Below are 20,567 nucleotides of genomic sequence, written 5' to 3'. Positions count from 1 at the left end.
GAGGCAAAGGGAGTTTAATATTCACAGGTCATATGGCCGATAAAGTAGTTGGTATATTTTAAACAAATATATTCAAGGTGAAGCTATAAATACTTTCTTAACACGAGTTGATGTAATTTTAAAATTAATTCTCCCCTCTGCGTTGCAATGGCACAACCCCAATCTGTTTCTCAACTTGGCACAAATGCTCCTTGGAAACCAAATTGTGTGCCAGGATGCAGAACTCCAATTGAGATGCAGGACTCTAGCATGAGCACAGCATGCCCATGTAACTCTGAGTGCTCTTACAGAATGACTCCCACCTTAGACATATTATCCTAGGTTATACTTTCTAGATGTTATTAACTACTATCTTTCTAAATTTAAGAAACCCATTTTGGTATTTTTTGTCTTATTGTCTTTCTACTTCTGAATAGAATATTCGATCTGAATCAGGTCTTTTTATTTAAAATATTTTAATACAATATATTTTGGTCATAATTTACTTTCTCCCAACTTCTTCTACATCTTTCCCCATGCCTCTACTTACCCAGCTTCTTATTCTATCTACCATCTGGCTAGCTAGCTATTTCTCTCTCTCTCTCTCTCTCTCTCTCTCTCTCTCTCTCTCTCTCTCTCTCTAAAACAAAACAAAGTGATAGAAAGCCAATAAGACAAAAAAAACCGCAAAATAAAGCAAAAAGACAAGAAAATATGGTGTTCATTTTATAATTCCTTTTTAAGTATAGTTTCAATATTTTATTAAAGTAACACTTTAAGATATATTAAACAAATAAAACTCTGCACATTAACAATGCACATTGTGGTGATATTGAATCAAGATAAATAATACATCTGCCACCTAGCATATGTTTGAAAGGTGAGCACCTTTATATGACCTCAGAAATTTTCATGGAAGAAATACATTATTAAGTACAGTCACAATGCCATTCATGAAATATACAAACCCTTTGCCCTGTACCACCAAGCAGTGCTCAGCCTCTGTTTCTATGAGTTCAAAAGATGAAGCATGTAAGTAAGAACAGGAAATATTGTCTGTATGCCTGGCTAAGTTTACTCAGTATAGTGCTCTCCTGGTTTAGCTATATTGTTGTAGTGATAATCTTTATATTTTTACGTCTTAAATTATGTTTGTGTTCATTCATCTATTCATAGGTACTTATATCTTGGCTATAGTGAATAGTGGTTGGTCAAATCCTGTCATAAAATTAAGAGAAGCACTAAGAAGCCCAAACTTTACTAAAAATTATAATCATATATATACATGTGTGTATTATATAAATTATATATATATATATATATTGAATATATGCCAGCATTAAAGAAAGTAGCACTGATATGCTGATATGCTCAACTGAAACCCTGACCTTTTCTTGTGTGCATGTTGCAGGTTAATGGTGGCATTCAGTGCATGGCCATTCGTCACTTTGGTGAACTGCTTATGGATATGAATCGATACAACTGGATGCTGCATCATATAGTCCTAGGAAGCCTCGTGCCCTTGATCCTGTTTTTGGAGTCAACGGAAACAAGAATTGTGAATGTAAAAACCTTGATATTGTTTCTCTTCATGTAAAGTACCACTGTGTTTTATGTAAAGCGAATCAAACGTCACTGATCTTTTCTGTCTCTCAGGCTTGTAGATATACACTGACTATCTGTACTACACAGCTGAAGTGGTCAACAGCACATCTTCTCAAAGAGGAAACTTACAATTTTGAGTCAGTGGTTCTTGATGTCTGCAACAACCTTGTAAGTGGCCCTCTGCTTTAAGAGAGTTGTTAGCACAACCTTAAAGTTACACAAATGATGAGCAATGGCAAAAAGGAAGATCTTGTAGAAAGAATGTGAATTAAAATATAATAATACTTAAAATTACTGTAAGGGGTCTCCAGTCACAGGGTAGGAACTGCTGTTTTAGATGAAAGAAAAAGAATTTCATACCTTTAACATTGACCATTCATTCTATTTTTTTCCTCCTATTTTGAGTCATGAATGTGTATAAACTTGAATAGACACCACATCACCAAAGGAAAAGCTGGAATTATTTTGTCACGATTTCCTGAGCTGGTCCTTTGAAACATGGTATGAACGGGGGAGGGGGGTAAAGTGAGACTAAGAGGATGCTAACACAGATTAGAAACACAAACATGGGTTAGAAACACAACACTGGTTTCAGAATAATATCTCAAACAGACTAATCCTAGTCACCAACGAGAACCATGCAATTCATACAAAAATTCTTCATTGTAAATTGGTCTTAATTTCATACTAGTAATTAAGGAATTAAGGTCCCTTGCCTTGACACTTCTCTAGAGGAAGTGGATATGTTTTATCAAATTAAGAGTTTATTTCCCTTTTTTATTCTCAGCTTTCTTCTTATGAAGGTTACATTACAGACTTAATATCTGATACCTTAGGGTTCCTGGGGAGCTCTCGAGCCTTTCTGAGGAAAGGAGCCATTATATTAGTAGGTAAATAATTTTAATTATTCCTTATTTGCCTTTGAACGTACAACATAGTATTCAATTCAGAAGTACTCATTGAAACATTTACAAATCTTTATGATTGTCAATTCCTGTCATGATACATAGGATGAAGAGAGGTTAATAAGTGTAATTAACTTAGAATTCTATTTTACAACTCAAAGTATATATATATATATATATATATATATATATATATACTGCTTAAAATCACTATCTAAAGAACAAGAATAATTTAAAACTTCTTGAAAAATCATGTTTTATACAACCTGAACACCTGTAAGTACAAACTACAACAAATAAGGTCAATGATGTTTAAGAATAAAATGTATATGGGCAAGCCCAGGAAGACACTACAAAAGGAAAAGGCAACTAAAGCTTTTGACCTTGGACAGATCTGACCAACAGTAGTGGTGGTTTTGCTAATGGCGATGAAGATGAAGTTAATAACCTTGTAGTTTAGGATTCCCAGTTTTGGTGAAAACTGAACCGTGATGAGCATTAGGGATTCTGATTTGTGATGCTCCCAGAGAAGAAAGGGGAGGGGGAGTAAGAGGGTGAGGATGGGAGACAGAAAGAAGAAGAAAAAGGAGGAGGAAGACAGAGCCAGATACCAGCACAGACAGAGCCAGATTCTATAACTTTGTTTCCAACCAATACAATCTCCTGAATAGCCTGGGGCCTTCCATCTCTGTGTTACAACATGGAACTCTCAAAAATAGCTTCTTCACAAAAGGGCAGCAATATTTTTCTGTAGAGGTAATTCAAGGGGGAAATAAAGAAAAATAGAAGATATTTCCACCAAATTGATACGACTCACAGTAAATAATTCTGCAAATCTAAAACCTCAGAATAAAGATTGAGCCTAACTACAAATAGACAGGATACATCTGATGAGATAAGGTAAAGCCCATGGAAATAGGGCTTTGTAGCTCAGGGACGGGTGTAAGACACGTAAGCGTCACAGAAAAGGAAAACAACTGTAATCAGAAAATAAGGAAATCTACAGTTAGTAGTGATAATTCGATAATCACCAAGAGTGAAAGTCATATAAGAGAGGTGAGCCAATTTCAACAAGAATGAAGGTCATACAGGAGGGATTAGTGTCCAGACTACTGTGATGCTTTAGGATATACATTGATGTGTGTGTGTGTGTGTGTATGCTTACAATGAAATTTAAATCTCTTGAATCTTATACAACCATCTTGGTTCTATATATTAAAAGACAAACCAGTAACCCAATAGGAAATATATGAGAAGAAATTATTCGCTTCTATGGGCAAAAGAAAGAAGGGAAGAAAATGATGGAGGAAGAAGTGGGAGGGAAGGGGAGAGCCAAGAAAGGAGGCAAGGTTAGGAGGAGGAGCTGAAAAAGAGAGAAAGGAAGGGGGAAGGAAAGAGGGGACGGAGCGCTGATAAAGGGAATGAAAGCAAACTTGGAAATCGATGCACAGCACATACGAAGACTACATGTGAACATTGCCAAAGAAAATGACATTTGAACAGTGAGTACAATATAGATTCTATTTGGAGAATGAAGGGATGAAGTTTGAAGTCACAATGACTTTTTAAAAACTTTATACATATATCAACAGTTTGTTTTCAAAGCCAATCCATTGATTCTCTGGTTAATATAATAAAGTCATGGCAGGGACAGCGAAGATTGTAACCCGAAGCATCCCAAGAGACAAGTAGCCATGCCTGATGTTGGCTTAGCTACTGTAATTAAAGTTTGCATGCAATGAACAAACAAAAGAAGGAACAAAAGAATATTCAGACATAACCTCCAAATTACATGAGGATAGGCCACTTTAACTGATGAAAATATGAAATATATGGAATATTATTTAAATGTATGGTATATCATATGGAATATATTTTTTTGCTCTGGCATTAAGCAAATTTCATGTTGTCAAATATTCAAAGAGTCAACACTAATACTGAAACCCATAATTAAAAAATACTTGAGTAACATGGAAAATGTACTTGATAATCACAGGGTAAATGAGCTTTCCATGTGAAATTCACAATATAAGTCATAGGAAAAGACTGCCAACTCTGTAAAATCAAAACATTTTTGCAATGAAAACTATAAAAGAGGGTGGCGATTCCCAGTTCAAAGGGCCAGAAAACATCTTTAACAAAATCAGAGAAGAAAACTTCCCTAACCTAAAGAAAGAGATGGCATAAATATACAAGAAGACTACAGAACACCAAATAGATTGGACCAGAGAAGAAAATCCTCCCACCATAAAATAATCAAAACACTAAATGCACAGAACAAAGAAAGAATATTAAAAGCTGTAAGGGGAAAAGGCCTTTAACATATAAAGGCAGACATATAAGAATTACACCAGACTTCTCACCAGAGACTATGAAAGCCAGAAGATCATGGACAGATGTCATGCAGACCCTAAAAAACCACAGAAGCCAGTCCAGGATACTATACCTGGCAAAACTCTTAATCATCATACATGAAGAAACCAAAATATTCCATGACACAACCAAATTTAAACATTATCTTTCTACTAATGCAGCCCTACAGAGGATACTAGAGGAAAACTCCAACACAAGGAGGGTATCTACACCCAGGAAAACACAAGAAATTAAACATTTCTCGACAGACCCAAAAGAAAAAAAACATACACACACACACACACACACACACACACACACACACACACACACACACACAATACCACCTCCAACAAGAAAAATAACAGGAACTAACAATCCTTGGTCTTTAATATCCCTCAACATCAATAAACTCAATTCCCCAATAAAAAGACACAGGATAACAGACTAGATATGCAAACAGGATCCATCATTTTGCTGCATACAAAGACAAATATTTTTACTCAGAGGAAAAGGCTGTAAAACAGGTTTTCCAGGTAAATGGTCTCCAGAAACAAGCTGTAGTCACCATTCTAATGTCCAATAAAATAGACTTTCAACCCAAAGTTATCAAATGAGATGGGGAAGGACACTTCACATTCAACAAAGGAAAATTCCACCAAGGTGAAATCTCAATTCTAAAATCCAAATTAAAAACCATAGAAAACAATCTGGTGGAAAAATATGAATAACATTAAAATTTTCCAATTAAATGTGACATTTTCACAACTTCATTTAAAGTGGAATGTAAGTTCGTGATCTTAAAGCAGAAGCCATTGGTGTTCTGTTCAGGAAATCTTCCCCTGTGGCTATGTGTTCAAGGCTCTTCCCCATTTTCTCTTCTACTACATTCAGTGTATCTGGTTTTATGTGAAGGTCTTTGATCCACTTGGACTTGAGCTTTGTATAAGGAGATAAGTCAATTTGCATTCTTCTACATGCTGACCACCAGTTGAACCAACACCATTTGTTGAAAATGCGGTCTCTTTTCCATTGGATGGTTTTAGCTCCTTTGTCAAACATCAATGGGTTCATTTCTGGGTCTTCAATTCTGTTCCACTGATCTATCTGCCTGTCTCCATACCAATACCATACAGTTTTTATCACTATTGCTCTGTAATACTGCTTGAGGTCAGGGATGGTGATTCCCCCAGAAGTTCTTTTATTGCTGAGAATAGTTTTTGCTATCCTGGGTTTTTTGTTATTCCAAATGAATTTGCAAATTGCTTTTAATAACTCTATGAAGAATTGAATTGGAATTTTGATGGTGATTACATTGAATCTGTAGATCGCTTTCAGTAAGATGGCCATTTTTACTATATTAATCCTGCCAATCCATGAGCATAGAAGATCTTTCCATTTTTGAGGTCTTCTCAAATGTCTTCTCCAAGATCTTTCTCCAGAGACTTGAAGTTCTTGTCGGACAAATCTTCACTTGCTTGGTAGAGCCGCACTGAGGTATTTTATGTTATTTGTGACTATTGTGAAGAGTGTTTTTCCCTAATTTCTTTCCCAGCCTGTTTTGAGTAGAGGAAAGCTACTGATTTGTTTGAGTTAATTTTATATCCACCCACTTTCCTGAAGTTATTTATCAGGTTTAGGAATTCTCTGGTGGAATTTTTGGGGTCATTTAGGTATACTATCATATCATCTGCAAATAGTGATATTTTTACTTCTTTCTTTCTAATTTGTGTCCCCCACCACTTACCCTCTCCCTCAGATCTACTCCTCCTCCTTTCCCTTCAGCAAAGGGCAGGCCTTGTTGCTTCAGTCTTTGCGAGCCCTTCTATAAGCTCTGGTTAGTTGACTCTGTGGGCCATTTTATTCATGTGTCCTTGACCCCTCAGGCTGTTACAACCCTCTTTCATCCTCCTCTGTGGGATTACCTGAGCTCCACCTAGTGTTTTGCTGTGAGTCTCTGTGTCTGCTCCCATCAATTGATGGATGGAGCCTCTCTGCTGATGATTATGCTAGGCTCTGGACTACCTAGGAATCATTTGGTTTACTTTTTCTGGTCATATTTGGTTCTATGTAAAGTCTCTGGGCTATCCAGACACTGGTGCCTGGCCTACCAGGCAGTGCTAGTCATGGGCCTCAAGTTGAATCTCATTGGTTGTCCACACCCACAAGTTCTGTGCCACCTTTACCCTTGCACATCTTGCAGGCAGGACAAATTGTAGGGGGAAGGTTTGGTGGCTGGGCTGGTGTCCCAGTCCCTCCACTGGAAGCCTTGACTATTTACAAAAGATGAACAGTTCAGGTTCTGTATCCCCACTACTAAGAGTAACCCTCTTTAGGGTAACCCTCACAGATTTCTAGGGGTTTACATTGCACTAGGTTTCTATCTTGCCCTGAAATGCACCTCCCAACCAGTGCCAGTCATCTCTCCCAGTACTCTCTCCCTTCCAACTCCAACCTGATCCCACCTGTTCTAATCCCCATCATCCCCCAGGCAACCAATAAAAGCTATTCTCTTTCCTGTTTCCCAAGGAGATCCGTGAATCCTCATTGAGTCGTCACTTAGTCATTCTGGCTCTGTGGGATTGTAGCCTAATTATTTTGCAGCTAATGTCCACTTATAATTAAGTACATAACCACGTTCGGCTGGGTTACCTTACTCAGGATTATTTTTTCAAGTTCCATCCAAATTTTATAGTGTTATCTTTTTTGACACCTGAGTAATACTCCATTGTGTGTCACTTTTTAAATCTCAGAGCATCACTGGTCTGTTGCTCTGAATAAAGTTGGTTATTGCATAAGACTTTGGTACTCAGCTCCATTCTCTCAAATCCCACCATCAACTAGAGCAGTCGATAATAGATGATATATAAACAAAATGAGACAATGACCAGGCTGTTTAAAGAAATCTCTACTCTGCATGTAACAATGGAAATGCATGTGTTATTGCAACAGGAAAGAACACGAATACATTTCACAAAGCTATGCTGAATGAAGATAATAGAGCCCCAAATGCACTCTGTGTGAAGGAACATACACATTTGTGTACAAATATGAAGGAACTTGCAAAAGGCTTGTGGAATGCTTGCGGGGCACGAACCCACATGATAGCTAAGGTGTGCTCACACTCTGTAGTCATTCTTCATATACATATTTTAATTTTCATTAAATAATAATTGTTTGAAATCACTAAAATACAGTTTAAGGAAACCCTGAGATCTAGCAAAATAACAAGAGAAATATACTTGATAGTTTATTTTGGTCTAACTTTGCTTATATCTTACATACAGGATATTTGGGGAAATCAGGAGAACATTTGCTACTCAGAGATGAAATTGACATTATGATTGAGGGTAAGACTGGAGTTTTTGTATATAAATCCAAATAAATTCACTACTTTGGTTCTAGTTAATTAAGAGTTCTATATAAGGCTTATAAAAGAGGGACTAGGTTAAAGGTCATTTTATGTATTTTTCTCTCGCTCTCTATCTCTCTGTCTCTGTTTCAGTCTCCAAATTCATGCCATTTATTGTCTGATCTAATGATCATGTTAGAACCTTGAGAAGTTACTGAAATGTCAAGAATCATTCACTTACATATCCTGTAATTTTTTTTCCTGTAATAACACCATGTAGTTATTTAGGTCACTCTAGTAAATAGTAAGTATCTTCTCTCATGGATTTTAGATTCTAGTGGATACTAACATACATTGCACTCAGAGAGCGGAGGAAGAGAAGAATAATGTTGTTGTTTCAAATGGCTTAGATCCTGGGCATGGCTCTCTCTTAGCATCTCTCTACTGCCTTATTAGAAAATAGTGGGAAACTAGAGAGATGATTGATCACCAGTTGGAAGCACTTGTTCTTGCAGAGCACCAAAGTTCAACTACCAACACCAACATAGTAGCTCAAAACCATCCACAACACCACTTCCAGGGAACCCAACACCCTCTTTTGGCCTCCTAGGGCACCAGGCACACATGTGCTACATTTATATACACTCAAGCAAACCATTCGTAGACACAAAATAAATAAATCCAGAACAAAAAATAAAGAAAATAGCAGGGTATCTTTCTGCTTGTCTCTTTCTCCTCCTTCTCTTCTTCCTTCTCCTCCTCCTTCTCTCTCTCTCTCTCTCTCTCTCTCTCTATATATATATATATATATATACATAGAGATAGAGATAGGTATGATATAGATATAGATAAGTATAGATAGATAGATAGATAGATAGATAGATAGATAGATAGATAGATAGATAGATAGATATCTGAAAACTACCATTATTCAGAGAAATTTCAATAACACTGCTGGAAGTTCATGAGTTCCCACTAACTTTCACATTGTACTCATGCAGTCTCCTCCCTTGTCAGTGTCTCCCACCCCGTTCAGTTGCTACATTGTTTCCACTTGACATCATTATCTCTCCTGCATCCATTCAGTCACTGTTATTCATTCAACACTTCTCACCACCTGCTCAATGCTGAGCACTGTACTTCTCCTTAATTCTTCTTCAGATCTTTGTCTTTTTCCTTTTATCTTATCCTCTTCTTTTCAAAAAGCATCCCTCTTCATTCTATTTCCTTTATCCAAACGATAAAATAATATTGCTCACCCTGTATTCCCAGAAGGATCATTACAAGTTCAAGGCTGTTTAACACGTGTATTTTCATTCCAATGATTATAACATGACCTCCTATAGTGGAATACATGTGCTATTTTATTGTATGATAACCTTAATTTTAATCAGTTTCCTATTAATTTTTTTTTCTTTTTCTTTTTTTCGGAGCTGGGGACCGAACCCAGGGCCTTGCGTTTGCTAGGCAAGCGCTCTACCACTGAGCTAAATCCCCAACCCCTCAGTTTCCTATTAATTAATAATCACTTAGACTCATTCCAATGTTTTACATGATTATCACCAATACAATATACATGAGTCTTTCCTTACAATACTGAGAAGAATGCTTTGCACATATGTTTGCCATAAATTTTGTAACTATTTTTATCTTTATTTTATAGTTAATATTAGTCAAGTAAAGATCAGGATAGGTAAGAGTTACAGGGGAAGAATACAGAGGAAAGTAGCTTGCTAAACCTATGCTACTTAGACTTAATGTTGGCAAGTCATCTGAACCAGAACTAGTCCTCTGCTGTTGTTGTTGTTGACGGTTGGCCGGGAGGAAGACCCTCTGATCAAAGGTTATTGAAAAACCAGCTTTTTAGGAAATGGCCAATGAATGGCCTCTTAACCCATCAAACAAACCTTCGAAAATGGTCTAGATGTTCGTTGCCAAAAAAACTGAAGCTTATTTGATCACGGCCAATATGATATCCCCAAAGAGGACAATACAAGCATTAAAAGAAGATAATCTGATAAGGCCCAATTTGAAAATCTCTAAAGAGCTACATAGAGTCATTAATGAAGATAAACTAGTGAAGCCCAATGTGAAGAAATCTGAATATTTTCCTTAAACAGAAGCACTTGTCCCTTGCTTTTTAATAACCTCAGTCTGTGCTTAAATCCTTTTCTGAGGAATATTAAAAGTTATCACTAATCCTTTTATTTTTTTATTAAAATATATAAATCTGAACATTCTACCACCTGTCTGGCAATGAGCAAAGCCCTAAATCATACAACACTGGTAAAGCTGATGTGTACTTTTTTTTTTTATTAACTTGAGTATTTCTTATATACATTTCGAGTGTTATTCCCATTTCCCGATTTCTGGGAAACATCCCCCTCCCCCCTCCCCTTCCTTATGGGTGTTCCCCTCCCCACCCTCCCCCCATTGCCGCCCTCCCCACAACAGTCTAGTTCACTGGGGGTTCAGTCTTAGCAGGACCCAGGGCTTCCCCTTCCACTGGTGCTCTTACTAGGATATTCATTGCTACCTATGAGGTCAGAGTCCAGGGTCAGTCCATGTATAGTCTTTGGGTAGTGGCTTAGTCCCTGGAGCTCTGGTTCACTTGGCATTTACATATAGGGTCTGAGGTGTGCTTTTATGATGTATACTTTCTTAATCAAAGTGGGTGGACACTGCTGCTGTCTTGTCCTAATATCCTGATTGAAAATATCTCTCAGTACCCTGTCCCCAGTGCTCCATCTTCCTAGTCACAACACTGCCTCCTCTCCACCAAAGACAACCAGGCAAGACCCTGCCCCAAGCCCCTGCCTTCCAAGTCTCCTTAAAGCACAACCAGTAGCCTTAAACTGCACCCCACACCTGGACACTCCCTGAAGCACAAGAAAATGACCTTAAACATAATCTCTTCTTTTCTCATTAATTTGCTTGCTTATTCACTCACTTTACAATTCAATTTCAGCCCCCCTCACCTACCAATGCCCTCCTTACATGGCCCCTCTTCCTAACCCCTTCCCTTCACCTCTGAGAAGGGGGATGTTCCCCCAGGGAGGCAACCCACCCTGGTACCTGAAGTCACTGCAGGACTAGATAATCCTTTCCCACTGAGGACAGAGATGACAGCCCAGTTAGGGGAGCAGGATCTACAGGCAAGCAACAAAGTCCAGGAGTGCAAGTCACTACAGCTGATGGGACCTGCATGAGGAACCAAACTTCATATCTACTATGTGTATGTGGATGACCTAGGCCCCACCCTTGTATGCTCTTTGATTTGGTGGATTCAGTCTCAGAGGCTCCATGGGTCAAGATTTAGATTTGACTCTGTTGGTTTTCTGGGTTTTTTCATCACTCTCAGGTTCCTCAATTCTTCCCCATTTCTTCCCATAGGATTTCCTGAGTTCTGTCTAATGTTTGTCTGTGGATCTCTGCCTGGTTTGGTCAGCTGATGAGTGGAGCCTCTCAGAGAAGCTATTCTCCTGTCTCTGAGTTCAGAATGACAGATATAAATATAACCTGAGGCTCCAAGGTAGTTGAAGGAGGAAGGCAGGCTACAATATAGATCTTCTGAAGACATCAGAGCACATTCTCTCCCACCTACGGCCAATCGGTAGAGATTTCTACTGCACTCATTTATATTCATTTCACCCACAGCATCTGTGTATCCAGTAACAGATGTAGCTGTCAACAGTGTTTTCACATGTTGCTTTCATGACAGACTCTGACCAATAATGAGGCATCAGGGTCTCACAGTGTGACCCTGTGAATCTACTACTTGTGTAGACACAGTAAGAGTTGCTTCCTCCATCCACACATAGACCTCCATGGAGACATGGCTGACTGGCACATTCACCAAAGCTGATTTCACAGTGGTCTCCAAGGAACCCAGGTGCATAATCACAGAAGTGAACCCCAAGAGCATCCCAATGCGTGGCACTGTATAGACATGGCTGGGACTCATTTTCATCCATTTTTAACTTATAGTTCATACAAGAATACACTTGAGGACAAACATGTGTGTATCTTTCTATCTCGTAAGCATACAGCTTTATTCATACAAGGATCAGACAAACATTCATCCATTTCCAAGTCACAATGTCTGCCTTAGAATCCAAGAACACAGACGCAGAAATAGTCTTTGATTCCATGCTGGTACCCAGTCCCATTGTGGCAAGGGGTTGGAAGCACACTCTTTGAAATCTTTCTCACAAAACCTTCCAGAATTTCCAGCAAGGCAGATATAGATAGGGTGCTCAGGGTCTTCATGGCAGGTACCTCCATGTTCCCCCAGTGTTCCCTCCGCAGAAATTAGTGGCAGTTTCACATGTCAGTCCACTGTACCCAGGAGAACATTGGCACAGGTAACCTCTTTCCTCCAAGATATTCATATGAGTGGCAATTCCTTGGAAAGAACTAGAGAAAGATTCTCTTATACCTTCACAGTCTTTATCCAAATCATTGGCTATGCTAAGCAACAACTGTTATCTTGTAGAAAGACAGTACCATTGTTTTGGCAAGAATTTAAGAGACATCTAATATTTTTTTTGGAAATGGATCCTGGCTCCTCAAGTCACTGCAGGACTATAGATCCTCTCCCACTTAGAACAGAGAAGAAAGTTTAGTTAAGGGAGCAGGATCCACAGGCAGGCAAGAGAGTCAGGGTAAGTCCCAATACAGTTGTTGGGGACCCCATATGAAGACTAAGCTGTATATCTACTACATACATGTGGGGGACCTAGGTTCAGCCCTTGTATGCTCTTTGGTTGGTAGTTTAGTCTCTGGGAACCCCAAAGGTTCAGGTTAGTTGATTCTGTCCCAACTGGGACCTTCAATTCTTTTCCCAACTTTTCCACAAGACTCTATGAGCTTTGTCTAATGTTTGTCTGTGGGTCTTCCCATCTGTTTTGGTCAGCTGCTGGGTGGAGCCTCTTTGAGGACAATTGAGCTAGGCAATACAAGATGATGGAAGCCTTTAAAGAGGAAACAAGTAATCCCCTTAAAGAAAAATAGGAAAATACAATCAAGTGGATGAAGAAAATGAATAAAACTGTTCAAGGCGTGAAAATGGAAATGGAAGGAATAAAGAAAACACAAACTGAGGAGATGGAAAACCTCGGAAAAAAAACAAGAACTAGAGACACAAGTATCATCAACAGAGTACTAGAGACAGAAGAGAGAATCTCACGTATAGAAGATACAATAGAGTAAATTGATACATTGGTCAAAGAAAAGAAAATGCTAAATCTAAAAAGTTTCTAACACAAGTATCCATTATGATAGGATATATGAAAGGACCAAACCTAAGAATAATAGGGAAAGAAGAAAATTCCCAGCTTAAAGGCCCAGAAAATACTTTCACCAAGATCATAAAGGAAAAATTTCCTAATAGGAAAAGATGCCTATAAACATACAAGAAGCTTACCAAATAGATTGAACCAAATAGATTGGACCAAGAAAGAAAATCTACCTACCACATAATAATCAAAACACTAAACGCACAGATCAAAGAAAGAATATTAAAAGCTGAAAGGGAAAGATGCCAAGTAATATATGAAAGTAGACCTATCAGAATGACACCTAACTTCTCAACAGAGACCCTAAAAGCCAGAAGGGCCTGAGCAGATGTCTTGCAGTCTCTAAGAGACCACAGCCATCAGTCCAGTCTAATATACCAAGCAAAATTTTCAATCATAAATGAATAAAACAAGATATTCCATGACAAAACCAAATTAAACTGTCTTACCACAAATCCAGCCCTACAGAGGATAATAGAAGAAAAACTCCAACATAAGGAGAGTAACTACACCCAATAAAACACAAGAAATAAAAAATTTCAGCTACATCAAAAACACAGGAAATCTCTCTCTCTCTCTCTCTCTCTCTCTCTCTCTATCTCTCTCCCACACACACACACACACACACACACACACACACACACAAACACTACCACTACCACATCAAAATAATATAGGAATATAACAATCATTTGATCATTTATAAATAATCTGATCTAAATTCTGCAATAAAAAGACAAGTTAATTTAATGGATGCAAAAACAGAATCCATCATTCTGCTGCATATAAGAAACACACCTTAGTAAAGGACTGGGGAAAGATTTTCCAAGCAAACAGATCCAAGAAAGAAGCTGGAGTGGCCACTCTAATATATAATAAAATAGACTTTCAACCAAAAGTAATCAAAAGAAATGGGGAAGGACACCTCATACTCATTAAAGGAAAAATCCACCAAGATGATGTCTCAATTCTGAAAATCTATGCCCCAAATGCAATGGCGCTCACATTCATAAAAAATATTACTAAAGCTTAAATTACACATTGAACCCCATACCTTAATAGAGAGAGACTTCAACACCTGATTCTCACCAATGGACAGGTCATTGAGACAGAAACTAAGCAGAGAATTAAACTGACAGAAAGTATGAATCAAATGGACATAGCATAACTATAAAACATATTACCCAAACACAAAGGATATACCTTCTTCTCAGCATCTCATGGAACCTTCTCTGAAATTGATCATACACTCAGTCACAAAGCAAACCTCAACAAATATGAGAAGATTTGAAATAACCCCTTTCATCTTATCAGAACTCAATGGATTAGAGATGAACTTTAACAACAGAAGCAACAAAAAACCTACAAACTCATGGAAACTGAGCAACTCTCTACTCAATGACCAATGGGTCAAAGAAGAAATAAAGAAATTAAAGACTGTCTAGAATTCAATGAAAATGAAGGCACAACATGCCTAAACTTATGAGACACAAAGAAAGCAGTGCTAAGGGGAAAGTTCATATCTCTAAGTGCTTTCCTAAAGAAATTGGAGAGATCGCATACTAGCAACTTAACAGCACCCCTGAAAGCTCTAGAACAAAATGAAGCAAACATACCCAAGAGGTGTAGATGGCAATAAATAATCAAACTCAGAGCTGAAATCAACCAATTAGAAACAAAGAAAACAATACAGAGAATCAACGAAAACAAGAGGTGTTTCTTTAAGAAAATCAACAAGATAGACAAACCTTTAGTCAAGTTAACTAGAAAGAGTATCTAAACTAACAAAATCAGAAATGAAAAGGGGAACATAACAACAGACACTGAGGCAATCCAAAGAATTATTAGATCTTACTTCAAAAGCCTGTGCTCCACAAAATTGAAAAATCTAAATGAAATGGACAATTTTCTGGATAGATTCCACTGACCAAAGTTAAATTAAGAACAGGTAAACAATCTAAATAGTCCTATAAGCCGTAAGGAAATAGAAGCAGTCATTAAGAGTCTCCTAACAAAAATAAGCCCAGGATCAGATGGTTTTAGCACAGAATTCTACCATACTTTCAAAAAAAGAATTGATACCAAATACTCCTTAAATTATCCACAAAATAGAAACAGAAGAAACACTGCCAAATTCATTTTATGAGGCCACAGTCACTCTGATGTTCAAACTACACAAAGAATCAACTACGAAAGAGAATTTTAGACCAAGTTCCCTTATGAACATTGGTGTCAAATACTCAATAAAAATACTCACAAACCAAATCCAAGAACAAATCAAAACATCATCTACCATGATCAAGTTTGCTTTATCTCAGAAATTCAGGGATGGCTCAACATACGAAAATTCATCCATGTAAATCAATGTAATCCACAGAAGAAGAAAAGAAGAAGAAAAAAGAAGAAGAAAAGAAGAAGAAGAAGAAGAAGAAGAAGAAGAAGAAGAAGAAGAAGAAGAAGAAGAAGAAGAAGAAGAAGAAGAAGAAGAAGAAGAAGAAGAAGAAGAAGAAGAAGAAGAAGAAGAAAGAAGAAGAAGAAGAACAGGAAAACACATAACCATGTCATCAGCTGCTGAGAAATCTCTTGATAAAGTCCAATACTTCTTATTGATAAAAAGTCTTAGAAATATCAGGGATAGAAGGTACATGCCTAAACACAATAAAAGTAATATACAGCAGGTGATAGCTAACACTAAATTAAATGGAGAGAAACTTAAATAAATCCACAAGACAAGAATGTAAACTCTACTCTCTCTCTCTCTCTCTCAAAATTTCCCTCTCTCTCTCTCCATTTCTCTCTCTCCTGTCTCTGTCTCTTCAATATAGTATTTGAAGTTCTAGCTAGAGCAAGAAGACATCTAATAGAGTTTAAGGGGATACAAATTGGAAATGAAGCAAAAGTATTAGATGATATGATAGTATACTTAAGTGACCCCAAAAAATTCTACTAAAGAACTCCTACAGCTGATACACACCTTCAGCAAAGTGTCTGGGTATAAAATTAACTTAAAAATTCTGGAGCAGTCCTATTTGCAAACATTATACAGGCTGAGAAGGAAATTAGGGAAACACAACACCCTTTACAATAGCCACACATAATAACAAAATATCTTGATATAACTCTACCCAAGCAAGTGAAGGACCTTTATGCCAAGAACTTCAAATGTTTGAGGAAAAAAAATTGAAGATATCAGAAGATGAAAAGATCTCCCATGCTCATGAATCAGTAGGATTAACATAATGAAAATGGTCATCCAACAAAAAAATCCACAAATTCAATGCAATTCCCATCAAAGTTCCAAAACAATTCTTTACAGACCTTTAAAGAACAATATTCAACTTCATATAGAAAAAAAGAGAGAATATCTAAAACAATCCTGTATAATAAAAGAACTTCTATTGGTATTATCATCCCTAATCTTAAGATGCACTACAGGACAATATTAATAAAAAACTGCATAGTACTTGCATAAAAATAAGACAGGTTGATCAATGGAATCCTATTGAAGATCCAAAAGTAAGTCTATACACCAATGGATACTTGATTTTTGACCAATAAGCTAAATTATACAATAAAAAAAGAAAGCATCTGCAAAAAAATGGTGCTGTTATAAGTGGATGTCTGCATGTGGATGAATGCAAATAGATCCATATTTATCACCCTGCATAAAACTAAAGTCTGAGTAGTTCAAAGACCTTAACATAAAACTAGATACATTAAATCTGATAGAAGAAAAAGCAGTGGGGAATAATCCTGAACTCATTGGTACAGGAGTCAACATCTTGAACAGAACAACAGCTCAGGCTCCAAGATCAACAATTAATAATGGATATTCATGAAACTAAAGAGTTTCAGTAAGGCAAAGGACATTGTCAAAACTGCAGCCTACAGAATGGGAAAAGATTTTTACCAACTTTACATCTGACAAAGGGCTGGTATCCAAAATATATAAAGAACTGAAGAAATGAGACATCAACAAACCAAATAACCTGATTTTAAAAATGGAGTACAGATCTGAACAGAAAATCCTCAACTGAGGAATCTCTAATGGCCAGGAAGCACTTTAAAATCGGTCCCCAGCTCCAAAAAAAAAGAACCAAAAAAAAAATGTTCAGCACCCTTAGTTATCAGAGGATTGTTAATCAAATTTAGACTCTGAGATAAGATTTTTTTTTCTTATGCACCTCAGAGTGGCTAATATCAAAAACTCAAGTGACAGCTCATGCCAGCAAGGATGTGGAGTGAAGGGAACTTTCTTCCATTGCTGCTGGGAGCTCAAACTTATATAACCACTTTGGAAATCATTATATTTTTGCTTTCTCAGGAAATTGGAACCCCAAGACCTAGCTATAGCACTCCTGAGCATATACCCAAAAGGTGTTCCACCATCTCACAAGGACACCTCACACCTCATTCATTCAAAGAATGAATAAAGAAAATGTGGTACAATTACACAATGAAGTATTAGTCAGCCATTAAAACCAATGACATCATGAAATTTGCAGGCAAATGAATGGAACTAGAAAAGATCATCCTGGTTCTCTGCTCCTCCCTGTTCTAAAGACAGCCTCATAGACAAAATGGTTAATTGAAGGTCAGTGTGAATAGATTTGGCCATATTGGGCACCTAGTTACCAGGACTGACTTCTGCTCTGCATCTGGCAAAATGGAGATTGTTGCCATCAACGATCCCTTCATTGACCTCAACTTCATGTTCCAGTATGACTCTACCCATAGCAAATTTAATGCCACAGTCCAGGCTGAGAAGGAGAAGCTTGTCATCAACAGGAAGCCCATTAGCATCTTCCAGGAGCGAGATCCTGCTAATATCAAATGGGGTGATGCTGGTGCTGAGTATGTTGTAGAGTCTACTGGCATCTCCACCATGGAGAAAGCTGGGGCTCACTTGAAGGGTGGGGCCAAAAACATCATCATCTCTACCCCTTGGGCTGATGACCCAATGTTTGTGATGGGCATGAACCATGAGAAATATGACAACTCACTCAAGATTTCAGGAATTCATCCTGCACCACCAACTGCTTAGCCCACTGGTCAAGGTCATCCATGACAACTTTGGCATCATGGAAGGGCTCATGAACACAGTCCATGCCATCACTGCCACTCAGAAGACTGTGGATGGCTCCTCTGGAAAGCTGTGGCGTGATGGCTATGGGGCTGCCCAAAACATTTACTCTGGCATCCACTGGTGCTGCCAAGGCTGTGGGCAAGGTCATTCCAGAGCTAAATGGGAAGCTCACTGGCATGACTTTCCGTGTTCCTACCCCTAATGTATCCTTTGTTGATCTGACATGCCACCTGGAGAAACCTGCCAAGTATGATAACATCAAGAAGGTGGTGAAGCAGGCACCTTAAAGCCCACTAAAGAACATCCTAGGCTACACTGTGGACCAGGTTACCTCCTGCAGCTTCAAAAGCAACTCCCACTCTTCCACTTTTGATGATGTGGCTGGCATTGCTCTCAATGACAACTTTGCAAAACTCAGTTCCTGGTATGACAATAAATACAGCTATAGCAATTGGGTAGTGGACCTCATAGCCTACATAGCCTCCAAGGAGTAAGAAACCGTGGACCACCCACCCCAGCAAGGACACTGAGAGCAAGAGAGAGGCCCTCAGTTGCTGAGGAGTCCCCATTCCAACTTGGCCCCCAACACTGAGCATCTTCCTCACAATTTCCATCCCAGACCCCCATAATAATAGGAGGGGTTTAGGGAGCCCTCCCTATTCTCTTGAATACCATCAATAAAGTTCACTGCACACATACCCAAAAAAATAAAATTAAAAAAAGATCATCCTGAGTGAGGTAACTCAGACCCAAAAAGACAACCATAGTTTATACTCACTTATAAGTGGATATTATTCATAAAGTGTAGGATAGCCCTGCTATGAAGCACAGATCCAAAGAAGCTAAGTAACAAGGGGGGCCCAAGACAGAATGCTTGAATCTCCTAGGGAAGGGGAAAAAGATTAGGTGTCAGGGGTAGATGGAGAGAGTGCTGGTTGGGAAAGGAATAGGGAAAAGAACAGTAGGGAAAAGTTGGGGGGAAAAGAAGGAGAGAGTACTGGGAGAGACAAGTGTGTTGGGGGGCACGGAGTTGCACATAACTAGAACAATGGAAATTTCCAGGAATCTATGACGGGATTCTAGCTAAGATTCTTATCAATGGAGCCTGAACTAGCTATCTCCTAATACCACACAAGACTTCATGAGGGACTGGGACACCAAAGCACTCACAAAACCTTAGACTTACAGTTTGTCCTGCCTACAACATGTACAGGGATAATAGGTGGAGCAGAATTTGAGAGAAGGGCTAACTAATAACTGACCCAGCTTGAGACCCATCTCATGAGAAGGAGCCCACCCCTGACACTATTAATATTCTGCTATACTTCAGACTAGGAACCTAGCATAACTGCCATCAGAGAGGCTTCACCCAGTAACTGGAATGGAAACAGATGCAGGGACCCACTCCCAAACATTAAGCAGAGCTTGAGGAATCCTGTGGAAAAGGGAAGAAGGATCGAAGGACCCAAAGGGGTCAAAGACACCACAAGAAAACCTATAAAATCAACTAACCTGGGCTCACAGGGACTCATAGAGACTGAACTTCCAAACAAAGAGCACAACTGCCTGTAAGACAGTGAGGGTCCCTGACCCCATTTGACTTTGATTGGTGACATAAAGTTGCCTTTGGCCAATGACTAGGTAGGAAGCAGTGGCAGGACTTTAGATTTCTAGGGCAAGAGAGCAGGAAAGGGAAGGAGTTTCAAGAATCACCACAAGAAGAATGGGAAACAGATCAGATTCCAGAGAACAGAAGAGAGCCTCCAGCCATGTAAGAGTCAGGGAAGTGGCCCAAGGAGCTATTTCCCTGATTGAGTCTGGGGTAGCAAATGTGGCCCAGCCTTTCAACTGCTTAAAGCATATAAAAATAAGGCTGTGTGTGTGTGTGTGTGTGTGTGTGTGTGTGTGTGTGTGTGTGTGTATGCGTGTGTGTGTGTGTGTGTGTGTGTGTGTGTGTGTGTGTGTGTGTGTGTGCGTGTGTGTGTGTGTCT

At 38.5% G+C, this 20,567-nt stretch overlaps 1 protein-coding gene across 1 annotated transcript in view; it reads left to right on the top strand.

Moving 5' to 3' along the window:
• The window catches only part of Mroh9 (maestro heat like repeat family member 9), a 73,300-nt gene extending 54,230 nt beyond the window's left edge, over nucleotides 1–19,070 (top strand). The window contains 9 exon segments of the mRNA XM_032914663.1: nucleotides 1,391–1,543; nucleotides 1,636–1,752; nucleotides 2,372–2,474; nucleotides 8,129–8,191; nucleotides 13,355–13,386; nucleotides 18,085–18,499; nucleotides 18,502–18,531; nucleotides 18,534–18,685; nucleotides 18,687–19,070. Of these exon segments, the coding sequence (XP_032770554.1) occupies nucleotides 1,391–1,543; nucleotides 1,636–1,752; nucleotides 2,372–2,474; nucleotides 8,129–8,191; nucleotides 13,355–13,386; nucleotides 18,085–18,499; nucleotides 18,502–18,531; nucleotides 18,534–18,685; nucleotides 18,687–19,070 (1,449 nt within the window).
• The last annotated feature ends 1,497 nt before the right edge of the window (nucleotides 19,071–20,567 follow it).

Source organism: Rattus rattus, chromosome 10, assembly GCF_011064425.1.
Source record: "Rattus rattus isolate New Zealand chromosome 10, Rrattus_CSIRO_v1, whole genome shotgun sequence".
Lineage (NCBI taxonomy): Eukaryota > Metazoa > Chordata > Mammalia > Rodentia > Muridae > Rattus > Rattus rattus.
The sequence above is the reverse complement of the archived record's forward strand: the minus strand, read 5'-3'. Positions and strand labels throughout refer to the sequence as shown.